General features: G+C 37.2%; 1 protein-coding gene across 1 annotated transcript; it reads left to right on the forward strand.

The window, feature by feature from the left end:
* The first annotated feature begins 1,811 nt into the window (after nt 1–1,811).
* Nucleotides 1,812–4,080, forward strand: LOC149147238 (formate dehydrogenase 1, mitochondrial-like). Its single transcript, XM_089441379.1, has 2 exons — nt 1,812–2,047; nt 3,639–4,080. The coding sequence occupies exons 1-2, from the start codon at nt 1,880–1,882 to the stop codon at nt 3,834–3,836; spliced, it is 366 nt and encodes a 121-aa protein (XP_089297505.1). The 5' UTR covers nt 1,812–1,879; the 3' UTR covers nt 3,837–4,080.
* The last annotated feature ends 17,447 nt before the right edge of the window (nt 4,081–21,527 follow it).

A 21,527-nucleotide genomic window follows, 5' to 3' on the forward strand; every position in this document is an offset into this window, starting at 1 on the left:
CTACAAACAATAAAGTGAGAGTTATCTTTTAGTTTGTAGTATTATTATCAGATCAGATCAGGTTGGTCACTACACTCCTCTCTTCTTGTTTCTCCTCCAGAGCCTTGGTTTATATTTGGGTCTTGTTGTGAGAAACGTATGAAGGTGGAAGTATGAAGATCCTTGGATATTGCATAAGTTGGATCTAGGATATGTTGGATTAGGATTTAGAAAGTACATAGAGAATAGAATAAGAATTAAGATTGTACAAATTAACATATAGAAAGTCGTGTCCTTTGATAACAAGGAGAAGGAACAGAGTCGTGTCTTTTGATAGTGCATGGGTATTGATAAAATGTGATGGAATGCATTTTTGATGAGATGCTTGACCATAAGATACTCAGAACCTTATGACTGTTTGGCTTAAACAAACGCTGGACTTGGAATTTGCTCAGAAATGAATTCACTGTATTATATATTTACACTTGTAGTTTTGTTGTAATAGCTACAGGCCTATGAGCTTAAACCCTGAACATACATATGCATTGATGTGTGTAATTAAGGTGAACAACCTGTATACCTTTCAATACCAGGGCAGTGAACATAGCCCAAAACTTGTAATGACAACCTTGCTGAATTAGTTACAGGAAAGGTATGTGTCCTTCCAACTATACCTAAACATATATATGTGGCATGGGAGTGATGGGATATTGTTCTTTGGCTGCCTTAGTTTATGTATGTTAAGTGATCTGGACTCTGGAGTATTAAGACTCCTCCAATCATTATTTAAATCATGGAGGTGATGTTAAGTAGATCTGAGTGAAATTCTCTAAATTGGATCTGCTCATCTAGCTGACTGTTCTATTAATTATTCTTGAACACCTGAGCATGTGCATTCTAATTGATAGAAATAATACCTTGTCAATTTTGAAAGATAGTCTCCCAGCCAGGCCTGCTTCTACTTTGGTTTTGGGTGAGGATATAGGTAACCTACCGGTGCCAAGAGGGCTGAAATCAGGAAAAGTGACAATACATCTTACTTGGATTATCATATTGATATTTACTGTGACTAGATTGATTCATTATCCTTTTGGCTGTACTTACCCATGGGTTTTATTTTGCTCTTATTACATTCCTGAAATATTTGTGGAAGATCTCAAAGCGCTCTTCTTTGTTTAATCCGTCTGTAATGATTGTTTTCCAAAATATGCTTGCAAAAATATGCTTGAGCTATTTTGACATATTTAGTGTTAATTTTAAGATATAGGAATGGTATTGGGTTTTTCCCTCATGGTACAGAAATGGAAAGAAGATGAAGTGGACAACAATAATTATAATTATTCTTAGAAATTAGTTAATGGTTGGTATTTAAATAAAAATAGTTATTGTTTTAAAAAATGTGATTTTATAATAAATTAATAACAATGAAATAATAACTCTCTTGTTTATATTCAGCCTGTAGGCTATTCAATTCCATATCATTCCATTATTATTTACAACTCATTTAATTGTCAATCTCATGCTATGCTATTGGCTTTATCCCCAATCCAACATGTATTGCAGATTTACCTTGATCTTCACTTGTGTTATTGTATGTTTTTGCAATTTCTTGGAAAGCTTTAATGCATTTGGTCTTTTATCGACTCCTTTGTAATGGTGAGATTGTACTGTGTAATAACTGTTCTCCTGTAGCTTTCATATTTTGGATATGGGGCATTATATCTCGAGAAACACAGATAGACTAACACTCTCTTTATTTTCCTGTAAATAAAACAGAGAGTTACTTTTAAACGCATTTTATTTATATTGGATATATTTTTTAATTCCATTGATTTGTTTGTATCATCATTGGTTGAAGATCAGCGAAAGTAATGTGGTGTCCGTGGCAGAAGATGAGCTAATGCGCATTCTCATATTGATGCGAAACTTTGTGCCTGGATATAAGCAAATTGTTGAGGGTGATTGGAAAGTGGCAGCAATTTCTTACAGGTCATATGATCTAGAAGGGAAAACTATTGGTTCTATTGGTGCAGGGCGTATTGGCAAAGAACTACTTAAGCGTTTGAAGGTATTCATTCTTAGGATCTAGTACTACTTCATGATGTTGCAAACTTCTTTTCAAAAATCAGTGCTCCATAATTCTTACGAATGCATGCTGTTTGTTTCAAAATTTCAATCTAATAATAATAAACATTACATGATGTTGAATTGAATTGCGTTCCTTTGTACAGCCCTTCAATTGTAAGCTTCTTTACCACGGCCGTCTTTCTATTGGACCCGAATTGGAAAAGGAAACTGGAGCAACATTGGAGACAAATCTTGACGAAATGCTACCTAAATGTGATGTACTTGTCATTAATATGCCTCTTTCTGACAAAACTAGGTGCGCCTTATCACAATTTCATAAATAATCTCTCCCATTATTCACTCAAACATCCATAGCACCTATATATTTTGTACAACTTGTGAACAAAAACCTAATTATTGTTTCTCTTGCCCTTTCCTTTTGGTTACAATAGGGGAATGTTTAACAAGGAAGGTGTTCTCTACCAAGCCTAGCTTTTCTCTTAGAATCTTAACATCCCCTTTGCAAAGGGTTTCATTAGAATGACAACAACCTGCATTTAAAGCATTTCTCCACCCATCCTAATTAGAAATACAATTTTGGGTTCTCTACTAATTTTCTCCACACCCATTTAATCTAACAATGGACATAGAGCATGTATATTTATACTTGTGTGTTGGAAATACCATTTTATACTTTAATGTTTATTATTTTTGTTTTATTATTATTACTTGAATTTCTTCTTAACAAGTGGTTGTGTTTCTTTTGGTTTTAGTGAAAGTATGGGCTCCAATGTTGGCTCTCTTATTATGGAGTATAATTCATCTTTGAGAATTTTTCAATTATTAAAGTAGGTTAGTCAATTGCTTAAAATATTAAATTTATTTCAAAAAGTTTTTGTTACTTTATAGGTTAGACACTGGCTTGAAATATTAAACTTATTTCAAAATGTTTTTGTTACTTTATAGATAAGGCGTAGATTTCTTGGCTCTATGATGAAAATAATGAAGGGAAAATACATGTTAATATGTTACTTCTGCTCTTTGACTGAAAAATACACGGTGAGAGAAAAATGTATATTATGCTAATTGAGGAATGTTTTTCACTTGTCGAACTTATAGTATTGAATTTAACACACTAACACTTTACAACAATGAACTAACAATATTCATGATGAAAATAGCAATATGGAAGATTTATCTGCATAATGAAAAAGGCAATATGGAAGATTCTGATCACGTTCCAAGGCATTTCTTAAAATGTGGATGTGACAAAAGGTTGTTTTGGAAGTTGTTGTTTGTATATGGAAAATTTCTTGATCACTGTGTATAATCCTAATGTTGATAGATATGTCTACTAAATGCTTCCAGTTAATGGGGCATTGATTTGAGCATTCAATATATTTTTATTCTTTATCAAAGTATTCTTTTGTTGTATTTGTATTTTTCAATTTATGCCTTACGACGTTTCCTTTGCAACATCTGGTGCAAATGCTAGTATATCTTACCTCATTTTATGGTTAACATTGTATAACAAAAACATGCGTTGTGTTATGTAATTAATACTAACATGTAATATTGATTTTTTTTGTCAGAATGCTATAGGTAATGATTGCCAAGACGATGATCCAAATTATGTTCAACATATATCAGGAGATGATGAGGATGAGGATGAGGATGATGGTGGTGAAGGAGGAGATGATGATGATAGTTGCGGTGTTGGTGATGATGTGGATCAGAGTAATGAGGATGGTCAAGATGATCATGAGGATGATCTTGGTGGTGGTAGCTAGGCATGCACATGCATTGTTTTTTATGAAGAAATTATTGTGTAGAATGACATTGTTATGTTTAGATGGGTGTTGTGAATTTACCCTATATCAATGAGACATTTTGATTTTGTAATCATACGATGAGTTTGATTTATGTATGTTGTTAATTTATCGTAGAATAACGATATTCATGAAATATTTTGATTTGTTAATCATATTTGAATTTTACTTGTTTTGATTAAAAATAATACTGATTTTATTAGTATTATGTTGCTATTTTATACATGTTTTGAAAATTGTTAATGACACATTGTTATTTTTTTGGATGGATGTTGTCAATTTCTCTTAAATTTCTTTACAAATGATTTTGAATTGTGATATCTGCTTTAATGATATTTAGAAACTATCATATATTTCACTATGAATCTATAAAGGGGGTCATATATGTAAAGAAAAATATACTCTATATAAGAAATCAAATGCGGATGTAACCATGGATGCAAAATTGAAAGTAAAATTGGATGTTAAACTAGGAATTAATACAAAATGCAAACAATTGACATACAAAGTGTTTTAAATTAGAAGTGAAAAATTGTGCAATAGTTGACACAAAGAAGGGAACAAAACATGGCATACAAAAGGATATCAAATTGGGCAAAAACAAGGACACATAAATGGGCACCAAATTAGATGCAAAAAAGGACAACAACTAGATGTAAAATAAGATGCAAAGTTGAGCGTTAAAAAGAAGCAAAAAACGTTACAAATTAATATGCCAAATGATCATGCAAATAATGGTGTAAATTTGGGATGCAAACTTGGGTGCAAAAAAGGAAAAAAAAAAGATGTAAGAAAAGACATAAAACAAGATGCAAAATGGGGCTTAAAAAAGGTGAAACCAAGGATGCCATATTGGATGTAAAAAATGATTCCTAATCACATGCAAATTTAGGCTCGAACTCAGACACAAAATTATATGCAAATGTGGACACAAAATGAGGCAAAAAAAGATGCAAATTTGGATTGTGAAAACGATGTAAAACTAGACACCAAAAAAATGCAAAATTGGATGAAAAAGTCGGTGTAAATAATGGTGCAACATTGGACACAAGTAGACACAAAAAAATGGTGCAAAAAGGGGCATAAAATAGCTTAAAATTGGATGCAAAACTTGGTGCAAAAACAAATACAGAAGTAGACGTAAAAAATGGCTCTAAATTGAATGTACCATTAGACACAAAATAAGATGCAAAGGTGGACAAAACACATGACTCAACATAAGATGCAAATATAAATGCAAATTTGGATGCTCAAAATGATGTAACATTAGATGCAAGAGATGGTGTTAAAAATGATGCAAAATTGGATGAAACGAATGACGCAAAATATGGTGCAAAATGAGATGGGAAAAATGGAGACAAATCAAACGTAAATGTGGATGTAAAAAATGGTCCAAAAAAAGATGCAAAAATGGGCACAAAAATGGATGAAAAATTTGGTGCTAAATCAAATTCAACACATGGTGCAAAGATAAGCACCAAAGCTGGTGCAAAAATAGAAGCAAAAACTAGTGTAAGACTAGATACAAAACCTGGCGTAAGACTAGATGCAAAAACTGACACAAAATGGATGCATAAAAAGACGTTAAATTGGATTCAAAATACAGTGTAAACTTGATGCAAATGATGGTGCAAAAATGGAAGCAAAGAATGACACGAAATAGGAAGCAAAAGAGAATGAAAAATAGATGCAAAAAATGACACAAAACTAGAAGCAAAACCTGTCATAAAATAAGATGCAAATCTTGGTTCAAAATTTGACGCAAAAAATGATGCATAGTTTGGTGTAAAAAATGATGAAAATCTAGCGTGAAAAAGGATGCAAAATCAGGTGCAAAAAAGGACGCTTTAAAAATTGTACAATAGGGCCAGATTTAGCGCCAGGTTGCTCATCACAATTACAAAAAAAATGCACTAAAATCTGGCGCTAAATCTGGCGCAAATCGCTGGTTTTGTTGTAGTGCATGGCGACACTAAGTGATAGCATAAGTGATTAACAGTGCATGCAAAACATGAATGAAAGATTCAACAAACATATCAACATGCATGTAGGTGAGGAAGTTCGCCGATTGGGCGAATGTCCGTGCAAAACAGTTTCATGCATGCGACAACAGTGAGATAGAAACGAAAACTAAAACAAAGTTGGAACAATCTTGTATACATGTAAACGATAGAAAGAATTCAAAGAAATCAAACAAATAGTACTCATACAGGCGACAACCCAAAAAGCGACAGATATGTAACACAAGGCATGGGAAGTGGGCTTACCCCAAAATAGCTGAGTTGAATGTGCCAACTTCTCCTAGATGTGATGTGGGATGTTAGAGCTACAAGGTTGATGTGAGGAATGAGCTCTGCAACGTCCAGTTGATGAGTTTTGATAACATCGAGGTTGTGACACGCATGCGACAAATCTAGGGGAAGCGACACTTGGTTGGAGGTTTATGAATTTATCCTTGCATGTAATCTCCAACTGCTAATCATAGATCCCTGAGACAAGGGATGCCTTTGCATGCTACCTTAGGAGAAGCAACCTATACATGCAAGTTTGTTTTGTTCGGTCCTCGAGGGAACCAGTCAACTGAGTTGCATATGCAAGAGGTTGTTCGACTGCTTGAAGGAAATGCGCATTTCTGGCTAGGAGCTAGGCTGACTGCCTAGGATATTTGCGTAATTTCTAGGTAGAGCAAATGACAGATTTGAGCAAATTATGGGCTGAGCAACCCTTGTTGGAATTATGATGCATGTGTTGTACTTGATGGCAACCCTCTCATAGAAGAACATCTCACTTACATAGAACTAGATCAATCTATAGATGTGACTAAATGCATGGGATGCAGGCCAGCTCAAAGGAACAAGAAGATCAAGTTCTAAGTGTGACAAGTTAGCTTTGCCATCAAGTCCAAAGGGAGAGATTGTTGGCATTATGACACAAGTGTTGTCCTTGATGGAAAATCACACTAATGACAAATCATAGTGCAGAAGGATAGCAGCAAGGAATTGATTATCAGACTACAAGTATGAAGAGAAAATATATATACGCAGGTTCACTATATACCAAGTAGGGTATACACGCAGGTTCACTATATACCAAGTCGCGTATACGCAGGTTGGCTATATACCAAGTAGGGTATACAAGCATGTTCACTATATACCAAGTCGCGTATACGCAGGTTCGCTATATACCAAGTAGGGTATACACGCAGTTTTATGACCGGAAAAGCGCGTACATGCCAGAAAGCTTACTTTTGGTCCGTGGTAGTTAGTCCTCGGTATTTGAACCTATGGTTTTGGACCATGGTATCTCGACAAGTGTGTTGATCCCAAGTATTGGGCTCTTGGTATTGATTTATTATGGTTTTGGACTGTGGTATTGAGCAAGGCCTAAGACTATAAAAAGAGAAGAAGATCATTAGGCAATGGCATCCAGAAAAAGGTCTTGAATATCTAAGGAAGGATGAGACCCAGTATACAGGTTATGGGTTGATGATGCATTGCTTGATCTAAGCTAAGGAGGGATCTCACCGGTTGATGGAGAACAAGATCTAAGGATAGATCGGGATCAAATGGTTTGAAATGAACTATCTTTATATGGTTGATTATGTGTATTCTGGATCTGCATACTGACGCAAGTAATGTTCTATAAATGTTATGAGTATGACTGATGTCTAGTACAGCTGCAAAGTTATAAGAAAATATTTTTAGATCTGTACGCGGGTTGGCCTTTGAATAAGCGCGTATATACGCGGGTTTGATTCATCGTACTAGCGTATACGTTGTAAAGTATGATATTTGAAGTTGCAGTTGGGTCTGATTGTTATTATAGAGTTCTGTGTCTGCTCTGTGTTCTGGTGACGGTGTTGTTAACAGGGTTTCAGTGATTCAGAGTTTGATGATGCTAGTAGTGATTGTTTTGAGCTTCAATGATAGTTATGGGTCTAGTATGAAAATTTGATGAAACGTGTCCTTCAGATTATGTGTTGTGCTTCAGGAGTATCCAGTCTGAAAATTTATGAAACGTGGTACCCAGAGGAGAGAAGATTGTAGGCCGGCGCCTACATACTAGTATCTTAGCTAGTACAAGAGCAAAGGGGGTTGGAGCTCCCTTCCAGGAGAGTCTAGAGAACGAGAGAAGGTTGTAGCCTTCTGCAGGTAGTAGCCTGCGTGCTGTTAAAGGACTGCACCAGTACATTGTAAAAGAAGTTTCTTAATAAAGGAAGATAGAAACGAATTGCAGCAGGTGGTTTTCACCCACATTGGGTTTCCACCTTATATCATGGTGTTCATGTGTGCTTCTTGTGTGTGATGATCTTTTCTATTTTTACTGCACCTTCTTATTATTCATATGGTTATTGCACTAACTAAAGATCAACATTTAATGGATTAACTAAATCATAAGTATTTTGGATATACGCTAGTTGCTTTAGACAAATCTGTGTATACACGCGGGTTCCCTTGAATGAAGTAGCGTATATGTATCTAAGTATGGAAATGAAAAAGTTTTATTGATCTGATAATACTGATTCACCCCCCCCTCTCAGTATTATTTCCAACAATTGGTATCAGAGCAGGTCCTTTGGTAGAAGCTTGATCGCTTGAAGGAGATCCGTGGAACGATGGGAAAGAAGCTTAAGAAGAAAGCACCTAAGAAGAAGAAGACATCTCAGAAGAACTATGACAATGGGAGAATCGATTGGGGATTAGGTATAAGAAGCTCTTCAGATTCAGATTCAGATTCGGAATCATTTCAGAATGAAGATGAACTATCAGGTATGAATTTGCTATCCTCTGATGCTCCAGCTATCTATCCATTTGGAAAAGATGGAAGTGATAACGAAACAACTGAATGTGCTCTTATGGGTGAGGAAGAAGGATATCAAATAGAGGCAGAATTTAACAGACTGACAAACAAAATTAGTGAACAAGAGACACTTCTAAACATAAAGGATGGTGCCCTCGAAGAAGTTGTTACTAGACTAAAGGGCCAACGAGAGTTACTCAAGGACAAGGAAAATCAATGTCAAAAGTTGCAGGGTGAAGTGACATCATTAAGAGATGAAGTCAATGAAAGAAGCACAACCATCAAGAAACTCAGAGATAGATCCAATTACTATGAAATTCTTGAAGCCAAGATTCGCTCGCTAAAGGAAGATCTTGAAGAATCAAAGAAGCAGAATAATGATCTACTCCAAGCTATTGAAAAACAGGAAAATGAAGTTATCAGCTTAAAATCTTAGCTGGAATGTGCCTTCTTCAAATGCAGCAGAATGTGAATGAAGAACAAGAAAAGGAGATTCTCAAACTGAGGAATCAGTTGGAAGAAGGAAGGAAAGCGGAAGAAGACATGAAGAAGCAATGTCTAGAAAAGGAAGAACAACTTCAAGTTGAGGTAAATATCTTGAAAGGTAAATTAGAAGAAAAGGATAAACTATTACGATTTCAAGATAGTACTAAAGCCTTGGATGATATTCTTAGTAGTCAAAGGTCTCCTGCTATCAAGACTGGTCTTGGTTTTCATGAATCTGTTGAAGGTGAATCTAGTTCACAAGGTGAGGCAAGGAACTCTAAAGAGAAATCTAAAATGATCAACAAAGAGATGAAAGGTCAACCCCATCAACAATCAAGGAAAGAGACTCCTCAAAGAAAATATCTTACTCCTAACTATGGTCGACCATTTACTCAGATGAATAATATTGAATGTTATGAATGTCATAATCTTGGACATGTTGCAACTAGATGCAGAAGAAGGATGGTTCAAGATCATCACACAGAAAGATCATCACATTCCAGGTACTTCAATGGATATTGTTTTTCTTGCAATATGTTTGGTCACAAAGCTGCTGATTGCTACAGGAGGAATATGAAACATGTAAGATGTTATGCACGTAACAAGCTTGGACATATAGCAAAGGAATGCAAGAACAAAGGACGGACATCACACCAAAAGGAGAAAACATCATCACACTTGAAGATATGGAAGAAGAAGGAAGTACAGTCAGACAGATGTGGCACAGCACAATGTACTCAGATACAGCACAACACAGACATAACAGACTCTGAGGGAGCTGAAAGTATAAAAATTCAGTATCCTGAATCTCATACGCAAGTTCCATAAAGGGAAGTCGCATATATATGTGAATTAGACACTGCAAAGTCGCGTATATGTCAGTCTGAGGAAAAGTAGTGGGGACAGGCTCAGAAAAAGGGTCTGATATGATTCAGTCCATTATTTGCTCTATTGGTTAATAGTTATAGTCTGCTGAGGATGTGTGGAAATGTTTTGATACTTGTAAGATGTCTAGAAGTGTTTTGATCCTAACTTGATGATGATGATGTCTTGATGCTTATTGTTGATATATGCATGAGCAGATCTAACAGATGGCACAGGTTGAGGGGGAGCATATGCCTTTAATAATTCATTGTTGGCATTATGGTTAATAGTCCTTGGTGATGATGCTTATATGGCTAAATGATATATCTTGCTATGATGTGGTTATGAGTTGTCCATGATAAAATCTCATACAATTCTTGAAGTTACATATTAGATGTTCAGATCAGATTTATGGTTGATTCTTTGATGATGCATATAAGGTGCTTACATGGTGATCTTCATAAGGATAAGGAGAAGTACAAAGCTTGAATACACAGTCACTCATATACTGCTGTTGTCATATGCATAAAGATCATACAGTTATGATGCAGGCACTCATGTGGATAAGGATTGTTGTTGTTGATGATATCAAGAAGTTTTGTCAAAAGAGCTTGAGCTCAAGATACATAGTGCTAATACATGGATGACTACTTAAAGTCGCTTTGTTGAGACATGATGATGAGTTCTTACCTATATGATGATAGGTTGTACATATGTTGATTGATGCAGATATTCCCAATTGATGATACTTGGTTCATGCAGATCTGGATGGCTATGGTGTTTCTCACATATGATAAAATGTGAATGAGTCTGTATATGCATAATTTTGTTCAAAGGGATGAATTGATTATACCTTGTCATAGGACATTTACAGGTTGCTGATCTCAAATTGGATGTATGCGAGTTTAAAAAGGAGTATCCGCGTATATACGCAAGTTTATGTGGATACAGTCGCGTATATGTTGGTTTGAATAAATTCAGTGGGCCAAACTCAGAATGAGAAGATTCTGATATGGGTCTGACAGAGACCATCTGGCACAGGTTCAGGGGGAGCAGATAATCTTCTAATAATGCATTGTTGACATTACCTTAGAAGCTTTTGGTTCAAGTACTCAAGCTGTTTTGATCAGCTGCAGAAAGAAGAACAGAAGGAGAACATGGTTGCTGATATATACAGTGATTGTCAGATGCTGCTGATAGTAGTTATTGGTGATTTGCATAGTCTTGATATTTTGTCTCTATGTCATGTATATCTTTTTTTATCAAGGTCATGTAACGGCCTATATTGGTTTCCCCACTATGCCTGGGATGAAGATGTAATGTTCTTGTTTTATCATGTGTAAACTTTTGATGTATCCCCACTTGGTTGGGTGGATGAGTCAATTCTAGTATATCCCCACTTGGTTGGGAAATGGATGTATGTATTGAGTCTTTTGGTGATAGGAAGGTCTTTTAAGATGTATAAGTCATGGTTCTTCTTTAAGAACACCTTTTTTGCAGATCTTGCCTACAGTCAGGAAGAGCATGAACAACACACTTCAGCAGTACAGAGACTCGGCCTGTACTCAGGGGGAGCATGGACAGATTGGTACACCTTGGCATATACAAAGGGGGAGCTCATTCAGAGATTTCAATAGATACTCAAGGGGAGTATGGACAGCGGAATGTTCAGCAAAGGAAGAGAATATCTTGGTCCAACCTTTGCCCTTGATGTCAAAGGGGGAGAGTGATTTGGTGTTGTTGCCATCAAGTCCAAAGGGGGAGATTGTTGGCATTATGATGCATGTGTTGTACTTGATGGCAACCCTCTCATAGAAGAACATCTCACTTACATATAACTAGATCAATCTATAGATGTGACTAAATGCATGGGATGCAGGCCAGCTCAAAGGAACAAGAAGATCAAGTTCTAAGTGTGACAAGTTAGCTTTGCCATCAAGTCCAAAGGGGGAGATTGTTGGCATTATGACACAAGTGTTGTCATTGATGGCAAATCACACTAATGACAAATCATAGTGCAGAAGGATAGCAGCAAGGAATTGATGATCAGACTACAAGTATGAAGAGAAAATATATATACGCAGGTTCACTATATACCAAGTAGGGTATACACGCAGGTTCACTATATACCAAGTCGCGTATACGCAGGTTGGCTATATACCAAGTAGGGTATACAAGCAGGTTCACTATATACCAAGTTGCGTATACGCAGGTTCTCTATATACCAAGTAGGGTATACGCACAGTTTTATGACCGGAAAAGCGCGTACATGCCAGAAAGCTTACTTTTGGTCCGTGGTAGTTAGTCCTCGGTATTTGAACCTATGGTTTTGGACCATGGTATCTCGACAAGTGTGTTGATCCCAAGTATTGGGCTCTTGGTATTGATTTATTATGGTTTTGGACTGTGGCATTGAGCAAGGCCTAAGACTATAAAAAGAGAAGAAGATCATTAGGCAATGGTATCCAGAAAAAAGTCTTGAATATCTAAGGAAGGATGAGATCCAGTATACAGGTTATGGGTTGATGATGCATTGCTTGATCTAAGCTAAGGAGGAATCTCACCGGTTGATGGAGAACAAGATCTAAGGATAGATCGGGATCAAATGGTTTGAAATGAACTATCTTTATATGGTTGATTATGCGTATTCTAGATCTACATACTGACGCAAGTAATGTTCTATAAATGTTATGAGTATGACTGATGTCTAGTACAGCTACAAAGTTATAAGAAAATATTTTTAGATCTGTACGCGGGTTGGCCTTTGAATAAGCGCATATATACGCGGGTTTGATTCATCATACTAGCATATACGTTGTAAAGTATGATATTTGAAGTTGCAGTTGGGTCTGATTGTTATTACAGAGTTCTGTGTCTGCTCTGTGTTCTGGTGACGGTGTTGTTAACAGGGTTTCAGTGATTCAGAGTTTGATGATGCTAGTAGTGATTGTTTTGAGCTTCAATGATAGTTATGGGTCCAGTATGAAAATTTGATGAAACGTGTCCTTCAGATTATGTGTTGTGCTTCAGGAGTATCCAGTTTGAAAATTTATGAAACGTGGTACCCAGAGGAGAGAAGATTGTAGGCCGGCGCCTACATACTAGTATCTTAGCTAGTACAAGAGCAAAGGGGGTTGGAGCTCCCTTCCAGGAGAGTCTGGAGAACGAGAGAAGGTTGTAGCCTTCTGCAGGTAGTAGCCTGTGTGCTGGTAAAGGACTGCACCAGTACATTGTAAAAGAAGTTTCTTAATAAAGGAAGATAGAAACGAATTGCAGCAGGTGGTTTTCACCCACATTGGGTTTCCACCTTATATCATGGTGTTCATGTGTGCTTCTTATGTGTGATGATCTGTTCTATTTTTACTGCACCTGCTTACTGTTCATATGGTTAATGCACTAACCAAAGATCAACATTTAATGGATTAACTGAATCATAAGTAGTTTGGATATACGCTAGTTGCTTTAGACACATCTGCGTATACACGCAGGTTCCCTTGAATGAAGTAGCGTATATGTATCTAAGTATGGAAATGAAAAAGTTTTATTGATCTGATAATACTGATTCACCCCCCCCCCCCCCTCTCAGTATTATTTCCAACAGCACTGCTAGGGAAATCTGCACAAATCCTGCTGGGAGTGTTGACTGACAGGATTGCGCAATCTTGGAGCCCAGCAGGCTGTCAGATAGGATTGTGCAATTTCTAGAGGGAAGGCTGGTTTCCCTCCAGAAATGTGCAATTTTCAAGGGGAAGATGCTCAACCTGCAGCTGGACAAAGCCTGGGTGAGCAGCGTGTGAAGGGAAAGGATCAAAATGTGATCGACAGGTTGCATTTGTGCAAGAAAGACATTGAAGCTTGATGACTTTATGAAGCAAGGCAAGGTGTTGTGTAAGGTTGGTAGGGAGGCTCCAAAATAGGCTAAGGAAAAAATTTGGAGGGTGGTTGTCGATGCTACAACATGCGTCCAGAGCGTTTGTCCAACCAAGGGTCCAGGAACTAATAACTCAACCCAAGCTAAAGGAAACATAGGAACCAACCAGAAGAACAAAGAAATGAACCCACAACGCCATAGTTATCTAGGAAATGGTAAGGCTAGGCAAATCCACTATCAATATCGACCATCCTCCATGCCAATGACAAATCATGACTAATAAACCACATACATGTGCCATGCATGCCAAAAATAGTGGGGAAAACATACATGCAACTCGGTACCTACAAGAAAATCTCGATGTTGTTGTTGATCTCATTGTCCTCCTACGCTTCCATACTCTTCCTTAGCCTTCTTGCTCCAAAACTGCAAGTATGCCACACTCCTCCAAGAGTGCTTCAAGAAACTCTAAGTATCCAAGAGTATGAGAGAGAGAGAATAGAAGGGAGCTCCACCAAAACTTGTCAAAATCTTACCTACTGATCCTCAGAAGCCTTTTTATTAATAAGGCCTCTATTTTCTTTATTTTCCTTCGTTTTCCTCCTCACATGCAACCTATTACTTTTCACCTTCCTTTTTCTCCTAATTTCCATTATTTTCATAAATAAAATGCCAATAAATGCCTCATGCCTTTCCAAAGTCTTTTCCATTACCTTTTCCAATTTCCTTAGCCATAATAACCGAATGAACACCCACTAGGATTTTTTCCCCACCATTCAGCTTGAAATACGTGTCCCATCACCTTGGCCTTATATATTTTTAGATGGATTTTTAACCAGGGCTATTACAGAACCCTCCCCCTTGGAGGAACACCATCCTTGATGTTCAATGACACCTATAAGCAGCAAGACTATTGAAAACAAAACATACTACCCATGGATCTTTATAACATAGCTCGTTGCAATATTTACAATGAGCATCGGCTAAAACATGAAAAACATACCATTTACTAGAGCTTTATAACACAACTCATTATGGTATTTACAAAATAACCACACATACACATTTGTTTCACCCAGAAAATAATCATACTGTCTATGGAGCTCTATAAACCAACTCGATACAATATTTGCAATAATATACACATATGCACATATACACATTTTCTCAACTAGCAAATAAGAGGGTATGATGCCTGCATCCGCAACAAGGGAATCCAAAGGCTCACCCCTCCACCCAAAAAAGTAGTACCAGGATTCACCTCCTTCCCAAGAAGTCTAGAATCCACTACAAGGTCAAATTTGCATCCAATGTCTAGCACTATAATCTTGCACCAATTTTCCTCTCAGTGAACAGTTATCGGCTCATTGTTCCAGGGAAAATTCCCAATGTGCATTTGATTCCATCTAGTAACGCTAATGACCAAAACCAATATATCCCCTGCCTTCCCTTCTCTGCTACACATTCCCTCGAGAAATTCGGTCACCCATTTCCGTGCAATCACTCACCTTCCAAGTTCCGATGGCACCCCCATCTCGAGAAATCCATCCCTTGGCAAGGCTTCCTCGCATCAGATGACACAAAAACCAAGGCATATCCCTACCTTACAACCATCATACCAGTCATAGAATGTTCATGGAAATCAATGGACACTATTGGGCACTAGTATTCCACAATGGCCCTGCTTCTGGATACTTTACCAGCACACTATTGCATTTTCCAATTCCTTTTGTTGTTGCAATTTCTTGCAGTCAATTTCAACCACCCAACTGAGCATGTTCATGCATTCTTGTACCAAGCACATAATTTCCATTACGTTCAAAATAAATTGAAATAACTTCAAATCATACCTCATTGGTAGCTTGTCAATAAGGTACACTTGTAATCCTGTTTACTTCCTGTCACAACAAGTCAAACTAACATCTTTGACCAAATCATCATGTATAATCATATCACATTAGGTTAGATCAAAACACAACTATCATAGATCAAAATCATAAATAACATGTAACCATCATAAACTAGAATCATAGATCACATGTAATAATCATATACCATAATCATAAATCTCATGCATAATAAAACTTAAATAAAATACTGATACTTGTCCTTTAATCAATCCTTAGCTTCTACCTTTGTCCTTATTTTGTACGCACACCAGATAAGTTGCCACACCCAACAAACACCCAGTGCTTTCTCCTCAAACATGTGTACATACACATAGTGTCCATCACACACATACAACCACACACGACATACAACACCATGCAATACATGCATCTACACCTGACATGCAACATATACACCTACACCCAGTGTACAACACAACATAATATATGCACCTACACCTAGTGAACACCACCACACAATACATACACCTACACCTAGTGTACAACATAATACATACATCTATACCCGATGTACTATGCCACACAATATATGCACTACATAGAGTACACATAATGAGTACAACATAACGAGTACACATATCATGATACCACAACTACACAATGTACATACATAGTACCACATGTACACAAAACAACATGTATGACATGCACATAATACCACATGTACAACATGTACACATTACCACATGTACACCACACCATCTGCACAATGTGTACACAACATCACATGTACATGGCACCACCTGCACAATGTGTACACAATGCCACATGTACATCGAACCATCAGTACAACATGTACACAATACCACATGTACATAGTACCACATGCACGACATGTACACGACACCACATTCATAGAACATCACATGCACGACATGTACACGACACCACATTCATAGAACATCACATGCACGACATGTTCTATGGTAACTCAGAGGCGCTATCCAATTTGGACTGGTACAGATGGATACAGGGATTGAATCCATGTGGCTTCATATATGGATATTGGGGAGGGATTCCATAAGACCGAAAGAGCACATCAAGTGGAATTTTCAATGTTGGGTCCACAACAGTTTCTTAGTATAGAAAGAAGAAAATATCTGTGGCAATCAGCTTAATAAAAGTAGAATAGATGGCTGCCATTCAAGCAACATGTGAGGCGATCTGGATGAGAAAGATACTTGTTTGATTGTTTGGTTAGATGATGGATGCCACTATGATCTATTGTGATCATCAGAGTGGCATTAATTTCTATGAGAATCCTGTTTTTCACAATCGATCCAAGTATATAGATATCTGGTATCACCATTTACGAGATTGTTTGTAGAAGTGGATAATGTTGTTGCAATAGATTCCAACGGAGGAACAAGATGCTGATATTTTTACACATACCTTGTAAAGAGGGAAGTTTGAGTTCCACATGTGCATAATAGGGGTGGTTGATAATCCATTTCTTGCTGAGAGGTAGTGTTGAAAAATGCAACAAGAAATTCTTAATTTGATTTTGCCTTTGATTAAATTGAGAAATTTTAAATTTCCACGTCAGAAGACAATTTGGGTGATGTTAACTTGTGAGACATGGCTTGTGTCACCTAATTTACTCAGTAAATTTGAGTTGGAGGAGTTAGAGTTCAATTATGTATGTGTGATTGTTAATATGTAGCAATCAAGGTTAGTTATATAAGGTTGTTTTCAGTGAAACTAGTTCCAACTTTTGGAGGAACTAGTGGAAAGCTAGCTAAGTAGTGGGAATTCAGTCAAACTCAATGATCATCCAGTTAATTGATCAATCAACCCAAAATATCTAGTGCATGCATAGAATTTGAGTTACCTAGTTTAGGTGGAGATTCCAAGGTAGTGTAACATCAGTTGTAGACTATTCTTGAGTGTATAGGTGTTGCATGTAGTCAGATTATCATCCTAAAGGAATTGCATAATTCAATTGAGGGAATTTCCTAAATAATAGGGGCTAATTCCTTAAGTAATAGTGCAAGGAAATAGGAGCTCAAGTCGAGGTAAAATGTGAATAAGTCTGGGTCAGAGGCTGTCAGTGAGCATAGAGATAGGTTGTGCACTTCCAGGGTGAGCTCAGTTGAGCAAATGATTTGTAATACATCTCTATCCATTTGATTAATGAAAGCAGTCATTGAGGATTTTAGCAAATTTCTTTCCCCAGATAAAAACACTTGTTGCATGTATGTTATTTCTTCTTGAATCTTTGAGATTTTTTTTAGAATTGTGAATTAATGTCCGCAAAGCAGTAGTGTAGATTTGTGTCTTGTGATTTTGATTAAAACTTTATGAGAAGTTACAAATCTACAACCTAATTTCTACAGCATACACTTAACCAGTAATGACAGCATCACAAACTAGTCACATAATCAGCACATTAAACCAAAACTTGTGCTCATTGTTCTTCATTAAAGAATAACACATATTAACATATCCATAGTACCAACCAAGTTAGGGAATTCCACATTCCACCCCACCATAGATTGGACTAAACCAATTCTTTCTTTCCACCAAATCACCCTCATGCCATATTTGTTAAAATTGGCAACTAGGACCAAACTCCATGTGGGTCATCTTATTCATGGCTAATAATATTTTTATTAGATTCCTCTCGTCAAGAGGCGTAGGATTGCTCTAAAGATCATCCAATTCCAATAAGTATTTATGGAGATATGAATTTATTTTGATTATGGAATAATTATCACACCGACTAGCAACTCATGTAGGCTCAGAAGCCCAACAGTCGCATCTATTCAATCATCAACAGTTGTGTATAAATACAGGAGGTATTTTCCTCATTTGGACACACACATCTCATCACATCTCTCTCTCTCTCCTGCGCAGAAAAGAGGCTCTTCTCCTACTGCGCAGAAAGGGACTCTTCTCTCACACGTGTGGAAGGAAGGACGCTGCCGATGTCGGTGATGCTGGTGATGCCAGTGATGTCGATGATGCCGATGATGATGGTGATGCCGATGATGTTGATTCCGATGATGCTGGTGATACCGATGATGTCGGTGATGCTGATGATGCTGGTGATGCTGGTGATGCCGATGATGTTGATGCCGGTGATGCTGATAATGCCGATGATTCAAGTGATGTCGATGATGCCAGTGATGGCGATGATGCCAATGATGTCGGTGATGATGGTGATGCTGATGATGCTGATGATGCCGATGATGTTGATGATGTCGATGATGTTGGTGATGTGTGTGATGCCGATGATGTTGATGATGTCGATGATGTTGGTGATGTGTGTGATGCCGATGATGCTGATGCCGGTGATGCCGATGATGTCGATGATGTTGGTGATGCCGGTGATGCCGGTGATGCCAGTGATGCCGATGATGTTGGTGATGCTGATGCCGTGATGCCGATGATGTTGATGCCACTAATGTCGTTGATCTAGATGATCTAATAGATATTGACTGATGCCGCTGATGTCGCTGATCTAGGGTTTGCTGCTGCTGATGTAAATCAAATTTATATACTATTTCTCTCTGCTGAATTATTGAAGATAAAGGAAGATTTTATCAAAGGGTTTCCCCATATTCGGGTTTACCCCTGGCTAGCTACCACATCTTGTGTCTCTTGTCTTGGCTTGTTTTCTGTTGATCGTTTAATGTTCTATCTGCACTTTACTTACTGTACAGGTGATTGCTAATCTGTGGATAATAATAATAAAAAGAAGTAAACTGCTCTAAGCATAGAACATACCATAACTTAACATGGTATCAGAGCTTAGGTGAAGACAGAGCCCGAGCAAGAGCAAGAGCAATAACCGAAGAGAAGATTGCAAGGCTATCCTAAAAGAACTATGGGGTCCTCAACACTCTTCCCCGCCGAAGACAAGCTCCATGACAAGTATGACTATCATTTATTTCCTTTTGCCACTTGCCAATGCCAATTTCCATAGACAATAAATAATTAGCCATGAGTGGATCCCAATGTAACGCTTTCCTTGAATTCTTTGTGGTTTTATTTTTTAATTTTATGATGTCAATACATTCAAACCATTTGGATCTTGTCTACTTGCAAAATTGCTTCTAAATGTTTGATAATGACTTTTATAATCATTCTTGTAATAGGCTTTGCAATGCCTAGCCTTATGCCCAAAATTTGTACGTGAAAAACAATAACCAAGAAATATACTTTGATACTCAGATGAGAAGGGTTCATTTGATGAAGTTGTTATTTTGAAGAAATTTTGCCTTGGAGGAAGTTCAATCCTTTATTGATGCTTGTCCTTGATTAAATTGTTGTCTTCTTTCTGATGGGGCTTCCTATGAACGTCAACATAACTCCTTAGACTAGCAACACTTCCAATCTTCTTTTGGATTTCACTGTGATTTGGGTTTTGAATAATACTAATTTTAGTTTTAGGTTTTTCTTCAAATTTAAACTTTGGAGACTTGCATCCTGGTACCTCTTTTTATGGAGACTTACATGTATAACTAAATCCTGTTTTGTCGCATGGTGATATCTAACAACTAAGAATGTTGTCCAATACTTGTGAGTTCTTCATCTTTTTATTGAACTTGTCAACTTCAACCCTCAATAAAACAACTTCTTCTTCAAGCTTCTCACATTCTTCTTCTTTATTCATTATATGGACCTTCATTAATTCTAATTTCTTCGTTGTAGAAACAACTTCCTCTTCAAATTTTCCACATTACTATAGCTTTTCTTTCAAATTATTCACCAATTCATCCTCATTCCATTTAGATAATTGTGTTTATATAATAGTAACATCATGATACCTACTTTCTAATAGCTCCTTGATCTAAGTCTGGGTGTGAAGAAGGACCCTTCCAAGACCTTTTACTTTCGTGATGTGTTAAATTGCATTTTAAAAGAACATTAATGAATACATCTGCATGCGGAAAAGAAGAGGAACATAACAATCATCAGCACATGAAAACATAAGCCGTTGATAACAGAGTTCGTCCAGGAGGGACTATGTCTCTGTGCCCCGGTGTCAAGATGGTTTAGGTCGCTGCATTATGTGTTGTCAATAAAGATGATGTACACAGAGATGATGTCTCGATCCTACAAGGAAGGATGCCCTCATGCAGGAGTGGCTCTAAGAGATGTTCCACAACTAGAACTCTTAATCACAATCCTCCTATTAGTATGACACAAAAACAAGCATGGTGCGCATTCCGCCAACATGGCACAAAAGGGATGTTAAAGCAAAACACATGCATGACGACAACAAGAGTATCCCAAAAACATGCAACAAGGGATCCCAAAGCATAACATAAAGAGTTATGACAGAAAGTACACCACATAGAAGTATTTCGCATCAAATTAAGTAAGGAATCATGACAACATGTAATTAACAAGATCCTGCATCAACATCAATCATGGATCTATACAACATAATGCAAAAAGAAGAAGTACATGAACACATCATATACCTCACCACCAAGGGCCATCTGAAGCAAAGGCTGTCAAAGTGCTGAAGCTTGTTGAAACATTGATCTCACAGCATCAATCACAAGAAGAACAATGTTCGCACATGAAGATGGACATCTGCACTGGCACTTAGAAAAGTGACTGAAAGAAGAAATGAGAGAAAGACAAATCTGAATACACCATCAGATTTGTGGCATCGAGTAGTGCTGAAACGACTATCCAAAATCCGAATTCTGAGAATTTGAAAATTCGGAGCTCAAGGAATCTTTTAGATTCCCTCGAGATTCCTCA

This window comes from Pinus tabuliformis, chromosome 9, assembly GCF_031772625.1.
Source record: "Pinus tabuliformis cultivar Carrire ecotype Pingquan chromosome 9, CPIR1, whole genome shotgun sequence".
NCBI lineage: Eukaryota > Viridiplantae > Streptophyta > Pinopsida > Pinales > Pinaceae > Pinus > Pinus tabuliformis.